Source organism: Dryas octopetala, chromosome 3 (assembly GCF_963921425.1).
Source record: "Dryas octopetala chromosome 3, drDryOcto1.1, whole genome shotgun sequence".
In the NCBI taxonomy this organism is placed as follows: Eukaryota; Viridiplantae; Streptophyta; class Magnoliopsida; order Rosales; family Rosaceae; genus Dryas; species Dryas octopetala.
Genome location: NC_141368.1, coordinates 7591079 through 7618906, shown reverse-complemented (window position 1 = coordinate 7618906; position 27828 = coordinate 7591079). Strand labels below are relative to the sequence as shown.

General features: G+C 37.0%; 3 protein-coding genes and 1 pseudogene across 4 annotated transcripts; 3 read left to right on the top strand and 1 right to left on the bottom strand.

Annotated features, from left to right (window-relative positions):
• Window positions 1–14: 14 nt before the first annotated feature.
• On the top strand, window positions 15–4500 carry PRR9 (pseudo-response regulator 9). 2 transcript variants are annotated; one of them, XM_086238829.1, is made up of 8 exons: window positions 15–453; window positions 724–885; window positions 976–1106; window positions 1253–1390; window positions 1852–1969; window positions 2077–2479; window positions 2961–3666; window positions 4060–4500. In XM_086238829.1, the coding sequence occupies exons 1-8, from the start codon at window positions 234–236 to the stop codon at window positions 4168–4170; spliced, it is 1989 nt and encodes a 662-aa protein (XP_086094955.1). In that variant the 5' UTR covers window positions 15–233; the 3' UTR covers window positions 4171–4500. The 2 variants fall into 2 exon arrangements, with proteins under 2 accessions (XP_086094955.1, XP_086094954.1); XM_086238828.1 differs by having other exon boundaries at window positions 1795–1969.
• A 1965-nt stretch (window positions 4501–6465) lies between these two features.
• Window positions 6466–7475, top strand: LOC147290353 (Late embryogenesis abundant (LEA) hydroxyproline-rich glycoprotein family). The gene has a single exon (XM_086238094.1). The coding sequence runs from the start codon at window positions 6531–6533 to the stop codon at window positions 7266–7268; it is 738 nt and encodes a 245-aa protein (XP_086094220.1). The 5' UTR covers window positions 6466–6530; the 3' UTR covers window positions 7269–7475.
• Window positions 7476–18425: 10950 nt separating this feature from the next.
• Window positions 18426–20005, bottom strand: LOC147290352 (anthranilate N-methyltransferase-like). Its single transcript, XM_086236292.1, has 4 exons — window positions 19575–20005; window positions 19108–19418; window positions 18946–19010; window positions 18426–18722 (listed from the first exon to the last, which is right to left on the bottom strand). The coding sequence occupies exons 1-4, from the start codon at window positions 20003–20005 to the stop codon at window positions 18426–18428; spliced, it is 1104 nt and encodes a 367-aa protein (XP_086092418.1).
• Window positions 20006–24458: 4453 nt separating this feature from the next.
• On the top strand, window positions 24459–26483 carry LOC147290351 (uncharacterized; annotated as a pseudogene).
• The last annotated feature ends 1345 nt before the right edge of the window (window positions 26484–27828 follow it).

Sequence of the window (27828 nt, the reverse complement as noted above, 5' to 3'; positions counted from 1 at the left end):
ATTTACTTGGTTATTCGCGGATGTGAGCCTGCGAGCGCAACCTCAGCTCGCTCCTCAAATGGTTTTTATTTTTGAGGTTTTTGTTGTTGTTATCATTTTCTTCTTCTTCTTAACCAAAGTGGGATGAGGCACTTTGAAGCTTGTTCACTGCAGCTTAAACCCTTCTGCTTTGCTTTCTAGTTCTGTGAGATTTCCAGGAATTAGCTGCGTGTTTTTGGGTTTTGGTAGGGTGAATGAGAATGGGTGAAGTGGTGGTCAGTGGTGGGGAGGATATGGAGGCTGTGAAAATCGATGAGTACAAGGAAGAGGATGGTGGTGGTGCTGGCGGCTCCACAGAGGTGGTCAGGTGGGAGAAGTATCTGCCGCGAATGGTGTTAAGGGTTTTACTGGTCGAATCCGACGATTCCACGCGTCAGATTATCGCTGCGCTTCTTCGAAAATGCAATTACAGAGGTCGATTACTCTGTTCCCTTTTTCTTGGTTGCAGAGATTTGACTTAATTTTAATGTCAAGTTTGCTTATTTTGTTCATTGAATAAATGTTTGATGGTAATCAGTGAGAGAATGTATAATTATGATTATTTATTTACTGAATTTATGAGCTCTTTCAATCTGCTTTGAGAATGTTTGATTGTGTGAATGGTATTAAATATATGCATTTAAGAAAGTTGGTGTAAAGTATGAATCTTCACTTTCTGAAAATGGGATGTGTTTGTTTGAGCAGTTGTTGCAGTTGCTGATGGGTTAAAGGCATGGGAAATCATTAAGGGGAAGCATCATAAGATAGACCTTATACTAACTGAAGCAGAGTTGCCATCAATATCCGGATTCACACTTCTCACCTTAGTCATGGAGCATGACATTTGCAAACACATACCTGTCATAAGTATGTTACTTGCCTAATGTGCTCCTTCTTTCTTATAGTTTTTGGTCTGAAAATGGAATATGGAACTAAACTTTCATGGTGACCATACAGTGATGTCCTCTCATGATTCGATTAGCATGGTTTTGAAATGCATGCTAAAAGGTGCAGCTGACTATCTCATTAAGCCTGTCAGGAGGAATGAGTTAAAGAACCTTTGGCAGCATGTTTGGAGAAGGCACACTGTATGTTCCATTTTTTTCACTTTGCCCTTTCACTACTTTTTTGGTTTACTTCTTATTTTATTTCTGAAGGCAAAATAATACACTTTAAATGATACATATCGTTTTTCTTCTTGTATGTTTTATTTTAATAGCTGATTGGTTTACAGGATCCTCAGAACTTAACCTCTCCACAGCATAAAGTTGAAGTCACTTCCGAGATCAATGCAGCAAGCAATCATTCAAATGATTGTGCAGCTTCTATGCGGAAAAATAAGGAATGCAATGAGAAAGGAAGTGAAGCCCAAGTAAGTATATTTAATAATGTTTTGATCTTGTCGCTGGTCATGTATTCAAGGGCATTAATTCTGCTTGAATCGATATAATTTCTGTCATGCTTTTGGGTGTATATTGGTGATGTTGCGTCATTTTCTCAGATTGAATGTTATACAGCCAATGAAAGTAATCAATGATTTAATATGCGAATTCTAACTCACTAAGTATCAACTGTTTTCCCCATTTTAACTTGTCTAATTGATTGCACAACAGTCATGAAAAGGAAAAGAAATAAGTTGTTAGAAATATGTATCCAGGGTCCTTGATGTAATGCATGTGAGGTCACTTATAGCTTGACGAAAATTCCTTTTTCTAGAATAGGTTGGCTCCATGGAGTTTCATATGCAGACTGCATGTTTTGTTACCTTTTTTGCAGAGCTCTTGTACAACGCCTTGCTTGGAAGCTGAGAGTGTATACGTGCAAAATATGCAGGATATTTCACAGCTAAAGTATGGGAGTGCTTCTAATTTGAGAAATACAGAGATAGAAAGGCTTGAAGAGTGCACTAGATTGGAAAAGGAATCTGTTATGCATGAGAGTGAAGCTAAAGGTATTCCATATTTTTTAGCTTCCCTCTCTATATGTGTTTGGATTTCTTTCCTCTTTCAGTAATTTTAGCAGGTGGTATGCTGGTATCTGACAAACCATTTGTTGCAGAGAAGTCAGGTACATTTGGATCAGATGTTATACCTTTGAATGAAGCTTATAACTCAACTGCCGTAAGGCAGAGAGAGGACCTTGTTTCTGCTAAAATAATGGTTCAAGATGAAGGTATCCAACCTGAAAGTTACAAAGGAAATGCTAATGCAGCTAGTGAAACTCGCAACTGCCATTATGAACCGGTTGAACCATCAAGTGGAGCTGTTGACTTGATTGGAACCTTTGACAATCGACCCACATGCACTGTTAGACACCCTAACAGCAAAGATAATGGTACAAGTCACGTGGGATGCACCCCGCAATTGGAACTTTCTTTGAGAAGTTGTTTGGGTGGTTCAGATAAGCAAGTGACTTATGAGAAGCCTGTACTGAACCATTCTGATGCCTCCGCCTTTTCATGGTGAGTATTTTGGTTCCCTGTCCATTGTTAAGACTTAAGCGACAGTGAGATAAAATTAAAGCATGTGTTTGGGTTTTTTTTTTTTCTTTTTGTTTTTTGGCTTCACTCCCTCTCGATTTGTGTCTGAAATGGCATTATACAAAGTGGTTTTGATCTGAATAATAAGAAGTCACATATGAATATGTTGTTTATTAAAGTGGTAATGCTGTTGGGTAGAAGTGAAGCCGTTGGTAGAGATGTCTGACATTTTCTGAGAGTGGGAATAGTGACATAGATTAATTGACCTTCCATTTATAATGGAAGAATCATAATTTCGAAAAAAAAAAAAAAGAATAGAAAATGTGTTTGGTGCTTAGAACAGTCCTATAATACTCCCTAAGAAAAAAAACAAAATTGGAATAACTTGTAACTATCTTCAAATTTTTTTTGAAAACTAGAGCTTATATTTCTAAATTTTTGAGTCCGAAGTTCTGACATGCAGGTATAATAATAGCAAGACATTGCAACCATTTTTCCCAACGCTTCCTAGTTCTAAATCAGAGGGTGCAAGTAATTCCCATGATAGCCTGGTTGACAGTCAAACTGAGCAAGCAAATTCATCCTTTCCAGACCCTCAACTTGGGATGATGCATGTCACTGGAGTAAGGTCTGATAATATATGTACGGGATACGGTCATTTTTTCCCATCCTTGTTTTTTGGACAATCAGGTTTAACTCCCGTATACTGTACCAAATCAGTTGACCACAGAGCACAGTCCCCCTTTCCTATGAATTCCTCAATTCATTCCAATCCTGAAATTCACTACTCAGAACAGGGTTCTCACCTGTCTGATAAACCTACCTATAAATCTATTGACCAAACCGTGCATGAGCAGAACAAACTGGAGGGTGTGGAGGATTGGAGACCTGGCTCTCCTGCTGCTGGTCAGAGTGCTTGTGATAGTTTATGCAACGGTGCTGGTAACCATATTAGTAGCAGTGCATATGGAAGCATTTGTAGTAGCAGTGATGGAAATGCTACTTTGGCTGTGGCAGGTGAGATGGCCACAGCTTCTGAGAGTTTGAATGACAGTAGTCACTTTGTTCGTGAGGGATTTGGAGGAGTGGATTCCCTTTGTTCCAGCCAAAGGGAAGCAGCTCTGCTTAAGTTCAGACTGAAGCGGAAAGATCGGTGCTTTGAGAAGAAGGTATTATCATCATCGTCAGTGTCATCATTTTCTTTAGTTTTGATAAACACTGCTACTGTTGCATATGAGCTTGCATGCACAACCTTGAATATGGTATGGGTTCTATGCATACATTTTTTCTTTTTTCTGGGTCTGAATGCTTTGATGCACCCAATGTTTAAGAAAAGCTCTGTTTAACTGCACTTGCAATTATTCTTGTTCCTACAGTAGTTTTCTTACTACTGTTAGTAGTACTTCCCAGCTAGTTTGGAAATTTCTATTTTAGATTTGAGTAACAGATCCCATAAACCTAGATTTAGACACCTCCCATTTTGAGCTTCTAATACCACATTAACACAACAACCTATATATCATAAGGTGGTATCATTCCTTTAACAACTAATATTTGCACAGGTCCGATACCAAAGCAGGAAATTACTGGCAGAGCAGAGGCCCCGAGTGAAAGGTCAGTTTGTGCACCGAGTGCATGCTGATTCTGCAACTGCTGGTGTTGTTGGTTCATGACACTGAGCTCTCGCTACCTCCGGTGAACGTGGGCTAGTTAGATGAAGAATCTTTGGTTGTGTGATGCAGGATTCTTTATATTCTTCAAACTTTTGTAAAGAAGAGTAGAATGATACATTGAATGGCTGAAGACGGTTGCAAGTGTCTTTGTCATTGCCATTGGTTTTGACTTTAGTTTTGCATTTAGGAAAGACGCAGTGTTTTAATTATGTAGCGATGCTAGCTGAAAGTTGTCAGTATTACCTCTACATGATATTGCTTTGTATGTACCTGAGATAAAAGTGATTGTAGTTGGAGAGGTTAAGTGGTATAATAATTTGCATTAGTAGATTGGTTGCCTGTTAAACATTTTCTCCAGTCAGTTGCTCTGTTGCATCATGAGCATTTCCCCTAAAATTTTTCTTTTTGATCGAACCTATGTCTGGTTCCTTGCTCAGTTGCTCCACGCCATACAAGTCTCATGTTCAAGTCTCAAATTCGTAATCTTAATTATGTCCTCTCACGTGTAGGTTCTTTGGTATTACAAAGAAATTAAAGCATTCAACTCATAACCAATTAACAATGATCAAAGAAGTTGACTAATTAACAATGCACAAACAGGTTGACTAAAACTTTATATTCTATTAAAATTTTATATTTTACTATGTAAGGCTTTTATTTTTCCTACGTGGGACACTAATGTCAACAGATTATCCTCGAGCTAACCCCAAAAACTTTTTTTTTTTTGCCCAGCTACCCCAAAAACTTAAAAAGTGAGGGTTTCATCACAAATGCATGCAAGGTCAACATTTGCTTTTTTTTTTTTTTTATTCGACCAAAAAAAAAAAAACATTTGCTTTTTTATCCACGATGGGGAGATGGGACCCTTGTAAGTGGTATGCAATTGTATATTTGTATGTAATGCATTTATAACGCGTGGGATATGACTCGGCAGGACCCAACAAAAGGAGAGCATGTGTTAATGGCAAAACAGAGCCACCTGCTGTCTCATGCAGATGCATACACTTCGTTTCCGCCAACTCGCCAAGGACTTATCCATTTGTCGCTAAACAACAGACTACCTGATGACTGATGACCTAGCTGCTGCCTTAGCTTCTCGATCTCTACTCTCTAGAGAATTTCTAGAGGCTTAAACAAGCTTGGCTTCCCCTTCTCAACCTATCTCGATCTCTCTTATTACTTAACTTAGCACATAATAAAAGAAATAGATACATAAATGGTAGATAATATTTACGTACCAACAAAATCCCTTAACTATAAGCAAATGAGGGTGAAGGCCATGCGCAAATGAAAATGACATTTCACAGAAAAAATGGGTAATTAGTTGGCTTATTTTTGTGCTACTTTACAAATTTCACGATTAATAGAAGACCAATAATTGGTGCCTATCACATTTAAACTTTAAAGGAAAAGGAGCAAAAAGGGAATGGAATTGTGAGAGGACAGTCCCAGTTGAATAAAGGGACACTACTCACTAGCTAGTGCATATATACGCAAGCAGTGGATTGGTACATGCCTTTTGCACTCGCAGTCTCCAATTAACTTTCACTTGAAGTTGGTTCCAGTGGAAAACTTTAGGTGCTTAGCTAGGTTGATGCTTAACCACAAAGCAACTCAACCAAACCTGTGAACAATCATGTAACAGTAAACAGAGATATAAATTGAAAAGAAAAAGAATTGGAAAGAAAGCAGGGGAGAAAATAAATAAAAGTTCTAACCACATTTTTTTGGGTCAATGTTCTAAGTTTCTAACCACATTTATTAAGCATATTATTGACTATATTTTTCAGACCTTACATACAATATTCAAATTATATCAAGCTAGTTTCACTTGAAAAATTCTTGAACGAAGCGATCCTACTGTGAATCCAGTCATATAAAAGACGAGAAAAAGTTTCATGTGACGATTCTATATACTTAATTAATGTATCTATTTCTCATCACGTGATTAAAAAGATGAACATATAAATATATAGGACAGTTCTATAAAAAAAAAAAGAAAAAAAAATTCTAGTGACGACTTATGAAGTTGCTAAAAAATGTTTCACCGAAATGAGAAATGTGATAATAATCATTTTTTTCTAATTAAATGTGGTAATTAATTAATAAAAAGGGGAAAGAGCACGATAGATTCAATTTAAATGAGAGAAAAAAAGACAGTTATAGTAACCCAAAAGAAAAAAAGAAACACTCTAGCTTCCTTTCTCTTCCTTTTTATCTCAAATTGCCCCACAGATTCTTCTTCTTCCTTAACTTTTCTCTCATTCACTCGCCACGACCATCACCCACCTCTCCTTTTCCTCTTCACCTCTTTTGTTCTCTCTCTCTCTCTCTCTATATAAAGGCACTCAGCTCCTCCCATGGCAGATGATCACAACCATCATCATCAAGACCATCCTCACCACCTTCCTCCTGATCCTCCAGAAGAGCAAACCCAGCAGCAGCAGCCGCCACCCCAAACCAGAATTATGAGCCAAGATCATAAAAAAAAAAAAAACATGCTGGCTTCATCCTACCGCCCCACCAACCCCTACCGCTCCCTCTGCACCTGCCTCTCCGTCCTCCTCCTCCTCCTCGGCGTCACCGCCCTCGTCCTATGGCTCGTCTACCGCCCCCACCGTCCCCGATTCACCGTCGCCGGCGCCGCCGTCTACGGCCTCAACGCCACCCCGCCGCTCATCTCCGCCACCATGCAGTTCACCCTCGTCACCCGCAACCCCAACCGCCGCGTCTCCATCTACTACGACCGCCTCTACGCCTTCGTGTCGTACCGGAACCAGGCCATCACGCCGCAGGTGGAGCTGCTGCCGCTGTACCACGATCGGCGGAGCACGGTGGTGTTGTCGCCGGTGCTGGGCGGCGTGGCGGTGCCGGTGTCGGCGGAGGTGGTGAATGGGCTGTTGATGGATGAGGGGTATGGGGTGGTGGGGCTGAGGGTGGCGGTGGTGGGGCGGCTGAGGTGGAAGGCCGCGGGGATAAATATAAAGAGTGGGCATTATGGGGTGTATGTCAAGTGTGATGTTTTGGTGGGGTTGAAGAAAGGTGTTGTGGGTCAAGTGCCCTTGCTTGGAAATCCTTCATGTAAAGTTGATATATGATCTTGTAAACTCCTACGTTTTCTGTTTAGTTTCTTTAATTTCCATTTTAATCTGTAAGAGTAATTTCATCAGTGCTAGCTAGCTGTAGATCAAAGGAAGTTGATGAGCCTCAAACTAGCTAGCTAGCTAAGGCCATTTCAGCATATATAGATATTCGCTACAACTGTACAAGAATTAATAAGGAAATAGTAAGGGTTGCTTTATTCATCTTCTTCCTCACTCAGACCTTTTGATATCTATCTGCTATGCTACTGTGATTAATTTGTCGGTGTTCAGTCTTTTTGGCATTGCCACGTACAGGGCATCATTGTTTAGACGCATGGCTATCCATGCAGGTGATTAGCTAGCTAGCTAGGTACCATTTCTCTTGACTATGTAAAAATTCTTTTTTTTTTTTTTTGTTTCAATAAAAGCCAAAGTGGAGCAATTTTTGTTGTTGTTATAATAAAGTGGAACACTATTATTATAGCTCTGGCTTTCCTATAATTCTAGCTTTAATTTTGGGTTAAATACAAAAATTGTTTAGAAACTTTACAGTGAATCTCATTTTGGTCCACGAACTTTTCAAGTTGTAACAAAACAGTATAAACGTTAACTTTTATAAAAAAAATTTAACGAAAACTGGTCATGTGCACAATAAGTGACCACATTTTCAGAGGTATTTTAGTTCGTTCATTACATTTTCATGTAACCAATTTCGTTAATTTTTTTTATGAAAGTTAACCTTAGTTTGTATTGCTTTAATACAACTTGAAAAATTTGTGGACCAAATGACACTTTTTATAGTTAGTGGACTAAATTAAAAATTAGTATAAAGTTTGTGAACCATTTTTGTATTTAACCCTTTAATTTTTGAGTTTTTTTTTTTTTTTAATCTTATTATAGTCAAGCCAATTCAAAATCAATTAGTGGTTTTGGCTACAAAATATTATATAGTTACATCTTTGTGGAAAATATTATATAGTTACATTTGTGTGGAATAAAATTTTCATATACCGGGTTGTAGGTATATCTTTTTTCATCATATGATAATGATAACAAAGATATACATTAGGTGTATGTATAAGTGTTTTTCATTTTTTGTATGATATAACAGATTAGAGACTATGACATAGCATTAGAATAAATTAAGTGATGTCCATGACAATGAAGGTGGCATGGCATTGGTACTTTTGTAGTAGTTCAAAAGTAAAAGCATGCTTCGCTTAGCTAGAAAGTAGTGAGAGAAAAAACAAAAAAAGAAACAAAAACAAAAACAAAGTAAAGAGTCTTTAACATGGTGCAGAGAAAGAGAATTAAGAGGTAATTAAGCTTGGGGGGGTACGTACCCCAGTGGTGATTGGTGAGGAGAAGGTGAATGGGCATCGCATTTCGCATCTCTCAATTCTCTCCCTATCGATGCATGCGATATATATGCAGCTTATATAAGGTATCAGATTCATCATATCTTAAAGTCGATATATAGTTCAATTAATCTACAGGATCACATATACTTTGGTTCTTGACTCTTGTGAATCAATGTTCTAAACTAAAGGACCTAAATGATAAAGAAAATTGAAGTTAATGGGACCACTTTCAAGGATAAAAACAAAGTGGGGCCACGAGTAAAGTGGTGCATTTTTAGAAAAATCAGAGCATAAAATAAATGGGATAGGAAAAAAGAAAAGGGAATTAAATAGAAAAATCAGATATCACTTTATACATATAATGATATAATACATGTGAATGAACTTGTTTATTAAATAATATTGGTACTCGTTCAATTTAGGTTTATTCACATCATTGTCCTTTGTAAGATACACTTTTTTTTTACTTTGCTCTCTGAAACTTAAATCCTCTCAGTTTGCCACCTGAACTTCACACAGTTGTTGCAAAACACCCTATGCCGTCAACTCTGTCAATTTTTCCGTTAAAAAAGCTGACGTGGCACCTATATAGCATGAGTGAGACCCTTTTTTAGTTATGTAAGATCCATGTGAACAAAAAAACTAATAAAAAATCATTTTTAAACTAAAAAATAATAAGATTCATGTCAATTTTTTTTGTCTACATGGATCTTATATAACTAGAAAATGGTCCTACTCATGCTATATAGGTGCCACGTCAGCTTTTTTAACGGAAAAATTGACAGAGTTGACGGCATAGGGTGTTTTGCAATAACTGTGTGAAGTTCAGGTGGCAAACTAAGATAATTTAAATTTTAAGGGCAAAGTGAAAAAAATTGTATCTTATAAGCAATGGTACGAATACCTTCAATTTATAACAGCTTGACTGGTTTATAATGTAAGAGGCACCTGATTCCAAGTTTGCGGACGAAATTCAAGTGGAAGGAAAACACTCTCATGGACCATGGTTTGCTTGTAGCTAGCCTTTTACAGTTTTACTATACACATATCGATCTGGGCTTATTCAAAAGGCAAGGACCTCTTGGCCCAACAAAAGGCAAGGACCTGAATTCTGGAAGTGGAAGGGCTTATTTTTCTTTAGAATAGAGAGATGTGGGCTAATTCAACAAGAATGGACTTTCCATTGTAACAAGTATGGGCCCTTTTGGCAATTTCATTAAATAACAATTTTTAATACCACAATATCTTTTCTAACTCTTTCCTCCCAGTTTGATTTTTTGTAACTCTCTCATTTTCGAACAAAAATATCCCTCTCCATCTCTATCCCACCCAAGCTCTCTCTCTCTCCCTCCCTCCCCTAGCTGGCCTTGAAATATATTAATTATTGTAAGCTTTTTCCAGGAAGATGCCTGCAACTTGACTTAAGAGAAACCCCCTCTGCTTTTCTACCTTTGACCAAAAAGAATTTAACATTCCTCTGCGTCTCGGTTTCTCATCAAGTCCCAAAGAATTAATCCAACTCTTACCCATTTTCTATGCATCTCGGCAATCATCAACACACAACACAATGAACTTACCTCCTCACACAACACAACTTGACTTGATCAGCTGCAAGTAATTCACAAATCTCTGGTGGTTATGCCGCTGGGGGTTTGGGTGGTGCTGGTTTTGCTGGCCCAATACCCAGCAAGCTTCGAATCAAGGGTCGCAAGTCCCTGCTAATGCAAGGCCAAGGTTCAGTTGGGTTCGAGTGGTGCGGGTGGTTATAGCGCTGGGGGTTTGGGTGGTGCTGGTTTAGGATTTGCTTGATGCTTGGGCTCCGATGAGTCCCACAGATCACATATCTGTCACTAAGTTCTCATATTACATCTCCTTTCAATTTTATTCTCTCTTTCTTTACTTTTTTTCATTTGAAATTTGGTGGGTTTTGAATGTAATTGGAGAAAAAAATTATCAAAAATATTGTATTCATTATTGAACAACAAACAGAAAAAAGTTTGGATTGAGACTTAGAAACTTTAATAAATTCAAAATTTTCATTTTACTGTTCTAGATATGAAATTTCGATTTGTGAGTTTGATGTTCTAGATTTGAAATTTTGATCTAAATTGTTGTTTCAGATATAAAATTTGATCGTTGTCAACACATAGCTGACAAATGATGGTCGATACATGGTGCTACATAGTGTTGATATGTCGACAATGTGGCGACGAGAAAGGCATTTTTGTTCATAAATAAGTCAAAGAGCTAGCTATAAAAGATAAAAATGGGAGAAAATGGTTAGAAAAGATATTGTTACATTAAAAAGAGCTATTTAATGAAATTTTCATTTTTCCAATGCAGTTCAAGTATGCATTACATTGCACATAGGAAGCAATGGGAAAGGAGACAGAGGCAAAGGGTCTCTTGCCAGTTTCAAACTCAAAGGTGGGAATTTTATCTCATTAGACTAGTAGTTGGTTCTTTTATGTCATGTCACTTCCCTAGGAGCAATATGAATATTAGCTTGCAAAGATATCGAAAACAAAGATCCTATATATTAGAAAGTGAAATTACCAAAAAAATATTAAATCAAAGAAAAGAAATTTGAGGAGGTTGGGGTAATATTATCATTAAGGTCCATGAGAAAGAGTACAAAAAGTGTTGAAACATGCTTGGAGCTTAATTGATTATCAAGCAAAATGACAAGTATTAGTTCCAGGGGAGAGGGTTGAGAATTGAGATTCTTTGTGATACTCATTACCACTCTGTCTCCCTGTCGGAATCTCCTAATGTTTCTTTCTATTCCACCACCAACCAATGCGATTTGATCTCTAGTTGTGAGTCAGTGACCCATTTTCAACCTTTTTTTTTTTTAATTTAGCAGGCTCTCTTGAGCAAAAGAATCGCAGCAGAATTCACATCCTCACCAGCTCCCAACACATCAGTTTCTCTTATTACTCTGCTTTTTTTTTGTATTCTTTTTCTTCAGAAAAATGAGAACTTTCATGCACGTACTTGTAATGAAACCCATTTGAACCTTACCTAACTCTCCATATTTCATTGGTTGAAGCTTACCATGACACTCACAAAGCTAAAAGATCAATGAAACCAAAAGTTCAAAACTTTTATTGGTTGAAGTATCTTACCCATGATTAAATGTTTGGATAAAACCCACAAATGGGTTTTATATGTTGATCTTTAGCGCTATGTGGGGAGAAAAAAGAAATATTCCAACTGGGTTAATCATATCTTGCCAATATTGGTTTCGTTAAAATCGTTGGTTTTACATAGTTTTCGTTTGCTGAATTATCGGAAATGCTAGCTCTTACATGATTTATGGACAAGTTTTGAATGGTTTTACATGGTTTTACATGGTTTTCGTACGAGGACGTGTAGAAATCTTGAGGGTTGTAGTGTTTTTGGGTTTTAATCTTATTTGGCATGCAATAGTATTCGCTATTAGCATACAAAGGGGGTATTTATGGAAAATATAAAAAAAATACCTAAAAGAAAGTAACAAAAATCAAGTTTGAAAAGTTTGTAGGAGATGCTCTAAAAATGTGACGAATGAACAACCAACTCATGCTCATGGTGCCGTTGACACTTCCTCAATTTCACAACTTCTTAGGCACGGAGTCATTTCACAGGTATATTTAAAGTTGGAAAATAACTTGTCTGTCTCTGTGATAAGGACAGGCTGGTGTCACGGCAGAGAGAGAAAGAGAGAAAAAGGAGAGGAGAGAGAGTGAAAGGGAGTAAGAGGGAAGTTTCTCACTAATTGATTGATTGCTCATATTTTGTCTCGTAGACTTTCAGAAGCTCCTAATGAAATTCCTATAATCACTGAATGTATAACTATTCCACACTCCAATACTTGTAACAGAATCAAATCCAGACTTTTTAAGATGTCATCAGTCTAAAACTATAATCTTATGGAGGTAAAACAAAGTGTAATTTCACACGCAACTACCTCCATGAGATTACAATTTTAGACTCATGGTAAGTTTGGATTTGATTCTGTTGTAGGTTTTGAAGGGAGGGATACCGGATAGTAGTGCATTCGGTGATAATTAAGCCCCTTGTAGCTGCCATCGCCTTCCATCAATTTTTTGAAGGCATGGAACTTGGTGGATGCATCGCTCAGGTATTCATATGTTCCCCAATTACCCACATTCTGTACCTTATGTAAATTAATTGATTGATCATTTCCATCAAATTAACCCTTAATTGAACTATATATATACAGATGAAACTGGTGTATAGCATCTCTTCATGAATCATGATTATGAATCAAAGTAATATTTTTTTTACTTATCTATTTACTGATTCAGCTATATATGTATGCCTGGCATATGTGAAGAAGTCATTTTCAGGACCTGCATGTATGACTACAAGTAGGGTATACGTACTAGAGTGCAAAATTGCAAATGAGTGATGTTTTTGTAGCTCACGTTGACAACTAGTCAACTCTCTTATCTCAAAAGTCAAAACCATGCTAATCGAATCATGAGAAGACATCACTGTATGAGTGTATGGTCACCATAAAAGTTTAGTTCCATATTCCATTTTCAGACCAAAAACTATAAGAAAGAAGGAGCACATTAGGCATGCAAGTAACATACTTATGACAGGTATGTTTTTGCAAATGTCATGCTCCATGACTAAGGTGAGAATTGCGAATCCGGATATTGATGGCAACTCGATCTGCTTCAGTTAGTATGAGGTCTATCTTATGATGCTTCCCCTTTATGATCTCCCATGCCTATAACCCATCAGCAACTGCAACAACTGCTCAAACATATCCCATTTTCAGAAAGTGAAGATTCATACTTTACACCAAACTTGCTTAAATGAATATAAATAATACCATTCACATAAACCTCCACACAATCATCCATTCTCAAAGCAGATTGAAAACCCTGCCACCCCCCCCCCCCCCCCAAAAAAAAAAGCAGATTGAAAGAGCATTGAAAGATCGAGCTCATCAATTCAGAAAATGAATAATCATAATTTTATTTTCTCTCACTGATTACCATCAAACATTTTTTCAATGAACAAAATAAGCAAACTTGACATTAAAATGAACAATACTTGGGTCACCCCTTGAGGGTACCTCAAGGTCACCCCACCTCCTCAAATTTTAATTTTGGCAATGTCGGTGTATGATCAGAACCGTTCACTTTTTAGATCACCTATTATAGATCATCTCTGCAAAAAATTAAATTAATTAGAAATCATTTGATTATATAACTGTTGTTAATTAAATTGAAAAAATAGATGGTTTTCAATTAAAGAGTGATTTTTTTACCAAACCATTGATTTTTTATATTTAATTGACAGCAGTTATATAACCAAACAATTTCCGATTGAGTTAATTTTTTTGTAGAGAAAATCTATAATAGATAATCTAAAAAGTGAACGGTTCTGATCATGCACCGGCATTGGCGAAATCAGAATTTGGAAGGGTGGGGTGATCTTGAGGTACCCCCAAGGGGTGACCCAAGTACTGTTCCATTAAAATTAAGTCAAGAATCTGCAACCAAGAAAGAGAAACTCGAATGCATAAGAGGGAACAGAGCAGTGTTTTAAATGCGCGCCTTGAGGTGCACTTCATGGCCAGGCGATAGGAAAATGCCTCAGGCATCCCATTGAAAAGCGAAAATCTCTACCACCTACAACTATTCCCCCTATCCCACTTTTACCTTTGAGGCTCACTTCATGGTCACATGGCTGATGTTATTCTCCTATGAAATTCCTATAATCACTTAATGCACAACCATTCCTATAAATTTGACACCAATAGTGGTAGCACCCATTTGAATTGTTTTAATTTCTTTCTCTTCTGAATTCTGATTTGCTGTAATAAGAAGTAGCAGCGACATCCACCATCAAAGTGCCCACCTTGGTATATGGAGAGTACACATGTGATATGCTGCTGCTACTCTTATTACAACAGGTCTGACTTCAACAACAGCAATGAGGCTCAGCCTACCACTTTGTCCAGCACCATGTCTGCATTTGCTTCTGGTCTGATTTTCACATGGCAAGCCAGCAGGACTTTTCCCACTGTGATAGCCCATATATGCGGCTCATGGATGGCTATCACTTCCTCCATCTCCAACAGCCCCGTTTCGAGTTTCGTTGCATTGATCTCCCTAGGCGTGCTCTCCATCAGGATTTCAACTATGTTCCTTATCATCTAGAACGTTGTCCCCAAAACTATAACAGAAAAAATTAGGGTGCAAATTAAATCAACTATCTTCCACTCAGGCTTGTACCATATTATTGCCCCGCGGATCATTACCCCAATACTTTGAACGGAGTCTCCAAGTACATGGGGATAAGCTCCCTCTACATTTATGTTCCTTTGCTTTTTCTGTCCATGTCCACCTTTTTGCTTATCTAATAGTGGCTCAGCATGATCTTCATCAGCATGCTAATCAGTGATGTTTTTGTAGGGTACTAGAGTGCAAAATTGCAAATCAGTGATGTTTTTGTAGCTCACGTTGACAACTAGTCAACTCTCTTATCCCCACATAGAAAAATAATCATTTAATTATGATGTCTTAATCTTAATTAAGGCGATTTCTAGGTAATTAAAAAGGATTCCAAATTTTGGACCGACACTTTTGGAATCACATATTCATACGTCATTCTCATTTCAGCTAACCTCATTTTTTAGTGTTGATTCAGCTACTTTGATTTGTAGTGATTTTTCTTTCTACGTATATTTTTGTTTATTTCTTTTTAGTTTTGTTTATGAGCTGTCCAATTAAATTTGTAGGGATGTAGATGTGGATAATCCGTAATCATAATTAATAGCAGAGCATGAAACAGTAACCCTAAACGCCTATATAATAATGAGTAAACTATTCAAAACCCCCTATTTAGAGCTTAGTTATTTCAAAACCTCCACCTTTATTAAAACTAATTCAAAACCCCCTATTAGTTACTTAAACTCTCCCAAAACCCCATGGTCAACTAACATTCACTTATGTTTGACCCACATATTTTTAAATATTCCTATTATAACCCTGTTATTCAAAATCAGTTTTATTTTTTAATTTCTCTCATCCTCACGCTCTCTCTCTCTCTCTCTCTCTCTCTCTCTCTCTCTCTCTCTCTCTCTCTCTCTCTCTCTCTCTCATTCCCGCCCCTTCTCTGTTCTCTCTCCTCCGCGCGCGGCTATCGCCGGCGCGTGTGGCATCATCCGGCAACGGTTGCCAGCAAGACCACCACCATCAGCTTCGTCTTTCTCTCCTCTTCCTCCCTCTGTCATCACTCGCCCTGAATCAAGCCCAAACAGCCCAGATCGTCGCGACTACGATCGGTGGTGCTCGCCGGCGATCTGCCTTTTTCGGCGGAGTTGGAATGCCAAACCACCCAAGCCTTCTTCCTCTCGACGTCTTGAGCACGATGGTGTGCTCGGATTCTCCATCCAATCAGCCACGGCGGCAGATCGAAGCCACAAAGGCCGCGGCTTCTCCGCCGGCGATCTGCCTTTTTCGGCGGAGTTGGAATGCCAAACCACCCAAGCCTTCTTCCTCTCGACGTCCTGAGCACGATGGTGTGCTCGGATTCTCCATCCGATCAGCCACGGCGGCAGATCGAAGCCACAAAGGCCGCAGCTTCTACGCCGGCGATCTACCTTTTCCGGCAGCCATTTCCGACGAGTTAGGTACTTATCTTCTTCACCTCGTTGTGCTTTTCAATTATATGTATTTGGATTGGTCCAATTGTTGAAGAAACAAGAAAACCCAAATCAAACCTCACGACCACTGCTGCTGCTTCGCCGCAATTGGTGGCGATTAAAACCTTATTTTATTCATTTTTTAGTGCGTGAAAATTCAGTTTCTTGGATAGGGAACTTTAGGCCTACATTTATTGATTAAACAGTTTCAGTTCGTGAAACATGAGTTTTAAATGAATTTTGAATGAAATTATGGTTCTAAAATATGATGAATCAAATTTGCAGGTAGAAACAGATCGAGGCAGTGGCGACTGTTGTGTTCTCGGAGCGCGTGAGGTGATCGGACGACGTTGTCTAGGGTTTCAGTTTCACTAAATTCAATTTCATTGAATTCAGTTTCAGTGCATTCAGTGAACTGAATTTGAATTTAATGAATGCAATGAAACTGAATTCACTGAAATTGAATTCAGACTGAAACTGAATTTAGTCTATAGTGAAACACTGAATTGATATAATTGTTATTTTTTGTCAAGTAAAGGTGTAACTGTTTTAGTGAAGTGTAATTGTTTTAGTGAAGGTGTAATTGTTTTTTAATTAAGGTGTAATTGTTTTTTAATTAAGGTGTAATTGCATTTTAGTCAAGGTGTAATTGTTTTATCACTTAATTCAGTTTCAGTAAGTGAATTCTTCAATTTAGTGTAACTGAATTTCTGAAATTCAGTTTCAGTGTAATTGAATTCTTGAAATTCAGTTTCAGTGTAACTGAATTCTTGAAATTCAGTTTTAGTGTGATGAAATTCAATTTTAGTTTTAGCGAAATATTGAGTTTTAGCAAAAACTTCAATTCCAAAAAAAAAAAAAAAAAAAAAAAAAAAAACAGTTTCACCAAAATTTAGTTTCAGTGATGTCAGCGTGCGTCAGCACGCGTCAGCATGTGTCAGTGCGCGTCTGAAGGGCAATTTAGGATTAGAAGTTATAGGGGGTTTTGAAAGAGTTTCTAGATGGGTGGAGGTTTAGGCAAATTTTTTAGGTGATTAGGGGGTTTAAAATTAGGCACTATATAATAATACTCTAATTAATTTCACTAAAGAAATACAATAGGAAATACAATATTATATATATGAACAGGTTGTCCAGTTTATCTGTCTGTTAGTGTGTGACATTAACAGACTTGACAAACTTTACCACGACCGTGAGGCCACGTGACATTAACTTCTGACTTGATTATTGAATTACTGACTGGTTAATTTCTGCATGATGGGTATGTTTGTAACAGGCAATTGATAGGCTTCCTGTGATCCCTGGCGTTCTTGAGCTTGTAGGCATTGGCTACACTGGGGTAAGTTGGATTTTTTTGGCTTTTGTTTTCTTTTAGAAACAATTCAGTTAACATTTCTTAACCTTAACACCTATCTTTCTTATCTATCTTTGCAGTGGTTTGCATACAAGAACCTGGTTTTCAAACCAGACAGGTGAGTGTCAATTTGCTACATTGATTGGAGTATAATAAATAAATAGTTTCAATTTACTTAATTGGTCTTTAATTTCCAAAAGATTTTCCATAGTAACATATTTGTCATGGCACATGGTCTATGAAATTTCAGAGAAGCTTTGGTACAGAGGATTAAAGACACATATAAAGATTTAATCGGGAGCAGCTAGAACAAACCATAATTAAAGCTGCTGAGATGAGTTGAACCATCCAGCATTGTTCATGAACATTTGAACATCCCTCAATTTGTTTGCATAAGCTTCTCTAACCAGGGTGAATCATTGTCATGTACTTTGTCTGTGAAATACATGTAACTAGTACTATATTTTGTTTCCCTTTTAGCACCTTGTAATTCATATCATTATGTTTCTAATCTGTTACTTTAGAAGGGAAAGATAAGAGTAAGTTAAGTAGAATAAAAATCTGCATATTATGTGCAGTACTGAGACAATGTTACTTGATCTTTTCTCTCATTTTGCATATAATTTTCTGGTTAACGATAGCAAACATTTGCAAAAAAAGAATTCACAAATAGGCGCGCTGATAGGGAATACGAATCTTTTATTAGGCTTGAGTGTCTTTGTTATTGATGGGAGGACAGGGTAGCTAGGATACACACACTTTTTAAGTGTAAAAAGCATGCCTATCTACTTAAAGAACTCCATAACCCAAAAATTGCAGACAGAACATTCAAATCTGATCCCACTAAATCCAGCACCAGTCGCCAAGGCCATGAGCTCTTGTTGGCTCCGCTCCTTCCCTCCTGGGGTTTGAGTCATCATAATCAAATCAAGTCGAGAGGTGATCTTCGCAGCAGCGCTAGTTTCCGGCACTATCGGAACAAGTGGGTCCAAAACGATTACTTTGCCATTGTCAGGAATAGCATTGTAGCAATTTTTCAACAACTTTATGCAGTCCTCATCAAACCAATTATGAAGTACGCCCTACAAAATAATCCAAACAAATTAATTAAATGGCACCATTTAGATAATTATAAAATATATATTATATGATATCTAAGTCTAGTATATGGTTCAATACGGCTAACCAAACAAAGCCCTAATTAAATGGAAAACTTTCACATGCCATTTTTTGTATGTTCACTTCAAACCAAGAAGAAAACAAAAAAGTAAAGGGCATGCATCACTTGAGAAATTCAAAACTCACCTTTATAAAAATGGCATCTCCACTTGGAACATTTGCAAACATGTCTCCTCCAACATGCTCAACACCTGAAAAATAAATTAACTTTCATTAATTTCAAAAATTTAATTAAATTGGAAGGTACGTAGCTTTATTGGCAATATAAAACGTGAACATAAATCATACCAGGATAAGAAGGAGCATGTTTTATGACATGAGGCAAGTCGAAATTGATACCCTTAATATGAGGATATCTAGAAGTGATCAGATTAAGAGTCACTCCCAGACCACCACCAACATCCACCAGTTGTGTGATGTGCTCAAAACCCTTGTAGAGATCAAGAATCTTCTTGATAATTATAGTGGTGAAGTTGTACAATGCTGTGTTGAAAACTTGATTGAACTTGGGGTTGAACCCTGAATACTCAAACAAGTTCATGCCATGGACCCTGTTAAATGGAATTCCTCCTTCAACCACTGCATCTTTCAGTTGGAACCTATGAATATATTAATGTGTACATGAGAAATTTTTTTTTTTTTGGCCAAGAACAATGTACATGAGATTAATTAAATATATATATATGCCGTACTATTTAATGTGTACAAAATAGAGAGAAATATCACTAATAGCTGTAGTTGGTTTGAAGACTGACCAGCTGTCTACGCAGACCTTGTCATGCACCAATGTCATTACAGGGACTAAAGAAACACCATCTTGACTAGTCACAAAGTGCTTGGACACAGGGTTAAGGCTGTAGAGCCTTTGGAAATTAGACCCCTGATCATCAGCAGCCACTGAGCAACTGAGCACAGAGTGGGTGGTGAGGAGCCTGAGGATGCGATCCAGCATCATGGGTGCCTCAGGGTTCTTGGTCCCTATCTGGGCCGCAATCTCTGATGATGAGAGCCCATCAGTGCCTGGGCCAACTTGGGCCATGATGTCAAAAAGCCCAAGCTCAATTGCTGATTGCATGGACCGAGACAGAGCTGAAGAAAGCACCAGCTGCACAGCATCACATAAGCTCTCTTCTTCTAATTGCTTCTTTCTTGAATGGCTTTCTGTTTCAACAGGAGAGGACGCCATTGATAAGAGAGAGAGAGAGAGAGAGAGAGAGAGAGAGAGAGAGAGTTGTCGATCTGGCTAGCTATATGTGTATGTTAATTTACATGCTTAAACTTCGTGGATGAATTGGTTTATTTATATATAGGGAATACATGCGATACCATCATTGTTATTAGCCGGCGTGTCCACTGTTATCACATGAAATTAATCGGGGTTTTCAATTAGTCGACTTCTTCTATTGAGGTATACCTCAACTTATTTATGTTGAGGTATACTCTATTAGAGCCCACACGAGTCGTTTTGTGTCGATCCGAACTGTTCATTTTTTACATCTACAATGATAGATCATCCTTGTAAAAAATTAGCCAAATCGAATATCATTTGCCTATCTAACTTTGATCAAATAAATGGACGAACCAAATATTTTCAATAAAACCGTCCATTTGTTTTATCAAAGTTAGATTGGCAAATGATTTCCGATTTGGCTAATTTTTTGCAAGGATTATCTATCAATGAAGATGATCATTGCGAACGGTTCGGATCGACACAAAACAACTTGTGTGAGCCCCAACAAGGTCATACCTCAACATAAATAAGTTGAGATATACTTTAATAGAATGAGTCTAATATAATATATATATATATTATATACATGCCCATTCAAATAAGTAAGTTCTCATTTTAAAAAAGTAAGAACATCTTCTTTGTGTAACATCTGGCAATACAATTTGATGATCGAAACTGTTCATTTTTTATGTTCCTTCTTAAGAATCATTCCTGTAAAAAATCAGTCAAATCGATGATTGTTTAGTCATCTAAATTGTGAAAACAAGTACAGTCCGTCAGATAAAATTGAAATGATGTTTACTATAATAAACTGGCTAAACAGTTTTTTATCTGACTGATTTTTTACAAGGATGATCTTTGAATGATGTTTTAAAATATAAACGGTTCCAATTGATTATTGAATTGTAAGTCCAAAGAAAATGTTTTTATTTTTCTTAAAATAAGGACATCCTTACTTGAAAATTTATATATATATATATAATAGATCCGTTTATGAAGGGATCAAGATTCCTTTTCACTTGAAGCCAAACAGATCGCATTGGTGGGGCTACCTGCAATGTGAATCAATTATATATCCAAACTCATTAACTTTTAAATATTATTTATGTAAAAAGTCAACTATATATATATATATACAATAGATCCGTTTAAATACCCTAATACAAATACAATATTAAATTATAAACCCTATATAGTATATGCTATAGTATATTCTATTTCATATATCTCAATAAATAATAGCACGATAAACGTACGGAGAGATCGGTGATTAACCAACCAGTGCCAAAGGCTGGCAGGACACTTTGGTTGAAAGGTGCATAGTACTTAAATGGTAAGTATAAAATTAATTAATAAAACATGCCTGAGACACAAAACGATGTTTTTTTGGGTAATAAAATATAAGAAGAGATGAGGTACCTATTGTATGAATGTGTCATACAAACACATAATGGTAGAAAAATCTATATTCTTATGATGATCTCACTGTTGTTTATACCCCTCCCAAAAATTAGAAGACATTAAAGGCTTCCAGTGGTTTACTAAAGAGAGGAGAGAATATTATATATATTTATCGGAAAAAACTAATTAGGGCTTGTTTGGTAACATTTTGTAAAATAATTTTCATAAAACTGTTTTTGCAGAACAAAAATGATATATTAAATTTTACATTTTCAAGATCAAGAATGCGTTTAGTAGAATAATTCGAAAACAATTTTCTAATACCAATACAACGAAAATGTGTTTGGTGTATATTTAAAAATTACAGGTATTTATTAGCCATATTACTGAGTGAAACACATTCATTTTCCTTACTTCAAAAATTTCTTTATGTCCTGGCCATAAAAATTCTTTATTTTACAAAATTAAAAATAAAAAAAAATAAAGAAGTTTCCATTATCTTCCTCACAGGCACGGCCTACGTCAAAGCCCAAGTATATAGGTTGTTTCTAACCCAAATTCTGATTTACACTCCAAATTGAACAAATTGCTTCCTTTTTCTCTATGCTTTCTCAATTGATTTAGAAAAAGTCAATATCTAGCAAAGAATGGCCTTATAGGTTGAGGCTTGCGGTGCTGTAGCTATGTCTTCCTCTTTCTCTACCGGTGCTTTCTCAATTGAAGTAACACCGTCTCTGCAGCTTCACCAAATAAAGAAATTGGATATAGTGAGAGTTGATCTACTGATCTAGAGGGAATCTAGAGCGTTAAACAAGTGAATCTCGTGTTTCTCATTCGCTTGCTTAGTTTTCCAAAATAGTGAAAACGAGCTAAACTCGTTTTCGAAGTTTACACACAATCCCAGAGTTGTATTTTAAAACTTATTCTCCGTGTTTTCAAAATTGATCCTACCAAACATGTTTTATGGGGTTTTTGAATTTGTAAAACAAAAAACTGTTTTTGCGAAATGATACCAAACAGACCCTAAAGGATTACGTCTTGAAGTGTTCTCTTGGTGGGCCCACTCTCCATCAACTTTTGTCTATGGAATGAGAGGAAAAGAAAGAAACATGAGAATGAACTGATGAAACTCACGGCCAAATGCTAGTCATCCAAAGCTTCTCGGATGATCATGTCTAGCTAAAGCTTCTCGGCTAGTCATGTTATAAGCCTCTCAGTTGAACATTTTGCAAGTCCAAAAAATGACTCAACTATTTCAGTTCAACCTTATCCTATTCTATATAAAAGGGAAGCTATAAGGCATTTGAGAAAACAACGATTAACTCCTCAACCCAACCCCATAAAAGCTCACAAAAATGTGAAATTCCCAGCAACCGTTTTGCTCCCAAATCAGCCCAGCTGCTTTTATTTCTCAAATCACCCTTCACTTTCATCTGTCTAGCTTTTCAAGCTTCTTTTAGTTGTATTTTTTATTTATTTATGCAATTTCCTTGTACTTTGGGCATTTCAAGAACCCGGCCATCTTGTTCTTTGAGTTTATTTTAAATGTTATTTTCTTTCAAGCTCTCTTTCAAATTTATGATCCTCTTTTATTTACATTTTGGTTGTTTATCTTCAAAGTCCTAGGCTATCTAGGCAAGAAAAGAACTTAGATATATTTTTTCCGTTTCTTTTCTATTATACAATCGTTGTTAGAAATTAGATATTTAATTTGACGCTTTTATATTTTCATCTTTATTTTTCACAATTAGTATTATATTTTTCTAATCAGCTACTCCAAGCCGATCGATTAGTACGTGGCACGCCCGCTCCTAACCCAAAAGTCGGAAACGCCTCCGTCACCAATAACAAGGCGTGTTGTGGCTGAGGCGATTTTTAGGACTCAACAACTGTTACAATCTATATTCTAAATTCTATATTCTATATTCTATAATATTATTGTAGAATAAAATCTATATTTTATACTCTTACATACATCAATCGCTGAGTCGTCGCTGACCATCGTTGTTGAAAGCAAGACTCAATAGGTCGTATGAGGTGTTGCAAGATGCATGCCTTGTTCCTTAGGCCACATTTGTATAGAGCAGAATTCGGTACGTAGCGGATGTCGTTGCTGGCCTCAGTTTCAACTTCAGTACTCTAACCCTTCATATCTTCAGTTTGCCTCCCCCCTGCTGTCAATTAGTGATGTCTAATTACTTGAGGGTCGTTTGGGTATTTTTAAGTCCATGTCCACCTTTTTGCTTATCTAATAGTGGCTCAGCATGATCTTCATCAGCATGCTAATCAGTGATGTTTTTGTAGGGTACTAGAGTGCAAAATTGCAAATCAGTGATGTTTTTGTAGCTCACGTTGACAACTAATCAACTCTCTTATCCCCACATAGAAAAATAATCATTTAATTATGATGTCTTAATCTTAATTAAGGCGATTTCTAGGTAATTAAAAAGGATTCCAAATTTTGGACCGACACTTTTGGAATTGCATATTCATATGTCATTCTCATTTCAGCTAACTCCATTTTTTAGTGCTGATTCAGCTACTTTGATCTGTAGTGGTTTTCCTTTCTACATATATTTTTGTTTATTTCTTTTTAGTTTTGTTTATTTTTTTTTTTTGAGTGCATTTTTAGTTTTGTTTATGAGATGTCCAAATAAATTTGTAGGGATGTAGATGTGGGTAATCATAATTAATAGCAGAGCATGAAACAGCAACCCTAAACGCCTATATAATAATACTCTAATTAATTTCACTAAAGAAATACAACAGGAAATACAATATTATATATATGAACAGGTTGTCCATATTTATCTGTCTGTTAGTGTGTGACATTAACAGACTTGACAAACTTTGCCACGACCGTGAGGCCACGTGGGCACCTCTAGTGTTGACTGAAATTTGAGTTGAGTCGGCTCTAGGAACCTTGGAAGATCTTATGTGAAGCTAAAACTGTCATCTCATGGAGGTAGTAGAACTAGTTCACACCCAAAGTGTATTTGAAGCAAGTCCCAAGAGTGCCCGAGATATAGGAGGACTCTGCAGTGGAGGCCAGAAGGTTGATGCAGGTGGTCATTTATTCACTCCTTTGTGTACCACCAATACCAGTGCACCAGGACTTAGAACACAGATAGAATCAGAGAAAATACCCTTTCTTCTATTGGATTCCAGGAGAACCTAAAAGGAATTCTCTTTCTTTGTGAACTCATTCACCTTGTTTTTTTTTTTCTTTGCCTCAAAAGAATTAATTTTTTTTTTTTTTCATCTTTGTCATTCATTGTGGAATTAGGAGATATATATAGAATGCTATGTTTGAAATGGTTTGAGGGTCTGCCAGGTTTTACACCAAAGATAGTTTATGGGGTTCTTCTGTTTCCTCATCTTTTGGTGATCTCTTGAAATTTTAGCATTCATTGTTTATTTTGGATTGTGATTTCCATGTATGTACTTTCGGGCATTTTGGGTAGTTTGGGAATTTCTTACACATGATGTTACTGTCGGACATTTTGGGTATTTCCCCTTTCTTCCTCATGTGGAGAGATATTTGCATAGACTAGGCAGTGACATATCGTATGCAATGATGTAATGCACATTACAAAAACAGGTATTGCTAACAATTTCTTTGTGGTATTTTAATTCATATCGTCGTTAAAAACAATCGAGCCTGCACGGCTAGGACGGCGACGTTTTGGCCATTTTCTCATTGTTTGGACTCGCAGATCCTTATTCCTACCACCATTATAAAGCACCCACCACTTGATGCTCACAAGGTTCCTTAAAGACCGATCAAGTTAGCAATTCTAGAATGGGTTTACGTGTACCAAACGACGGCGTTCGGGGCAGAAGGAAATCATCATCGAGGGGTCACCAAAGGTTTGTGGGAGTACGACAAAGACCATCCGGAAGATGGGTTGCGGAGATCAAGGACTCGTTGCAAATGGTCAGGCTTTGGCTCGGAACTTTTGACACCGCGGAAGACGCCGCTTGAGCATACGATGATGTTGCTCGAGCGCTGCGCGGTGTCAATGCCGGAACAAACTTCGAGCTGTCTCAGTCAAAAAATGGTACGGGCCACGTCGGCAGTGCGAGTGGCTGCCCTGCTGATGTGGAGCCGTTTTCGTTTGAGGAAGTGTGCGGCGGAAATGGGGCCGAAACAGATGGGCTGCTCGGTGCACTCCGGGCCAAGTTGCTCGACTGCAAGGGGCTTCGGGTGCTTCACCCACAAGCAGGGGGCCCAAGTGGTCCAGTTTCTCACCGGCCCATTAACATTAATAGTAGTAGTGTGAAGAGATCAGAGATGCCATCGACGGTTGTTGTTCAGCCACGTGGCGGGGTTGGATTTGTCAACCCTCCTATGCAGAAGGATCATGAGCTCGTATTGGATAATAATAATATTCATGATGATCAGTGTGGCGTCCAGTGGCCTCATCATCAACCTTTGATGTGGACCCCTGAATTATCTCCTGCTGCATATGATCAAGTGCCTTGGTCCACACAGATGAACCGTGTACTCCCCAATAACAACACAATATCTCTGCACGCATGGCCAGCAGCAACGGATCAGTCAATTGTTCCTTTGACGACGTCGTATATAGATCAGTCCTCTTTGGATCATGGTAAAGTGACAGCGATTAGCACGCAGCAGATGTCACAGATTGATCATGGACCGTTGAATCAAGGAGGGGCCAATTGGTCTTCATCAGATAATCAGCAACAAATGTTGCACTGTGACAATTCTTGGGATCCCCTCTTCTATGCGTCCTCAGTGCTGGGGTGATGTGTGCGCGATTCTTTGTTTTGATTTTACCTTTTTAACCTTACAAACGAAGTTATAGCTCTTCGCAGGCTAATCATTCTTTGTTAATTATTTGTGTTCTGCAGTTTAGTGATTGATCATCTTCTTAAAGGAAGAAGAGCAGATGTGCCTACTTACTCATCAAGATGTAGTTAATTAGTGTAATGTACATTTATCATTTATGTATGTTCTAGTAGATTTTTAACATAATATATATTTTTCCTTGGTTACAATTAAGAACTTTTTTTCTTTTCCACTAGCTCCTCGGCATGTGAAGATATTTGTTCTGTGAGCATATATTAGCATTGCAAATATATCTAAAAAATCCAAAAAGTAATTTCGTGTTGTGAATTATAAGGATGAATATGTAGATGACCACTATAATTCTATCTTTGAATATTATATAACTTATGCCTTAATGATGGTTTTGTAATCTATATCAAAATGAATATAGATTAGTAGTTGAATACTATAGGAATTTTATCTCATTAGACTAGTAGTTGGTTCTTTTATGTCATGTCACTTCCCTAGGAGGTATATGAATATTAGCTTGCAAAGATATCGAAAACAAAGATCCTATATATTAGAAAGTGAAATTACCAAAAAATATATTAAATCAAAGAAAAGAAATTTGAGGAGGTTGGGGTAATATTATCATTAAGGTCCATGAGAAAGAGTACAAAAAGTGGTGAAACATGCTTGGAGCTTAATTGATTATCAAACAAAATGACAAGTATAAGGATTAATATGTAGATGACCACTATAATTCTATCTTTGAATATTATATAACTTATGCCTTAATGATGGTTTTGTAATCTATATCAAAATGAATATAGATTAGTAGTTGAATTCTATAGGAATTTTATCTCATTAGACTAGTAGTTGGTTCTTTTATGTCATGTCACTTCGCTAGGAGCAAAATCCAAAAAGTAATGTCGTGTTGTGAATTATAAGGATTAATATGTAGATGACCACTATAATTCTATCTTTGAATATTATATAACTTATGCCTTAATGATGGTTTTGTAATCTATATCAAAATGAATCAATGATGATAAATAGTAGTTTGTATTTATAAATTATAGGTGGTTAATGATTTATATTTAGAATCTTATCATTGTAAGCGTATGAATAGATATCTCTACCAAAGATAAAATAGACAAACTAATTGATAAATACTCTTTAATTACTACTCCAGTTCTCTATATTTTTCTTTCTAATTTATAATATGCCCCGCGTTTTGTGTGGAAACATGGTCCTCCGTTTTACTTTTGTGATGCAGATTTTGTGTTTTGTTTTGTGTTTTAAAGTTGAGCATTTAGTTTTAGCTAGACATAATCTAAAGATATATAAACACCAAAAAGATACATTTTTGAAACGGCATAATTAAAGAGGGTTATACCATGCCTTGATTAGCAAATGATGAAGCTCTGCACTTGGGATGTGTCTCCCAAATATCTGCATGCACTAGAGTAGATAGGCACTAACTTAGTTGAGAAAGATTGTTTTTGAGATGATGGGAAATAGCCTGACTAAGCTTATCAACAAAATTATTGGTCACTAAGTTTTTAACTCATTTAGAGAT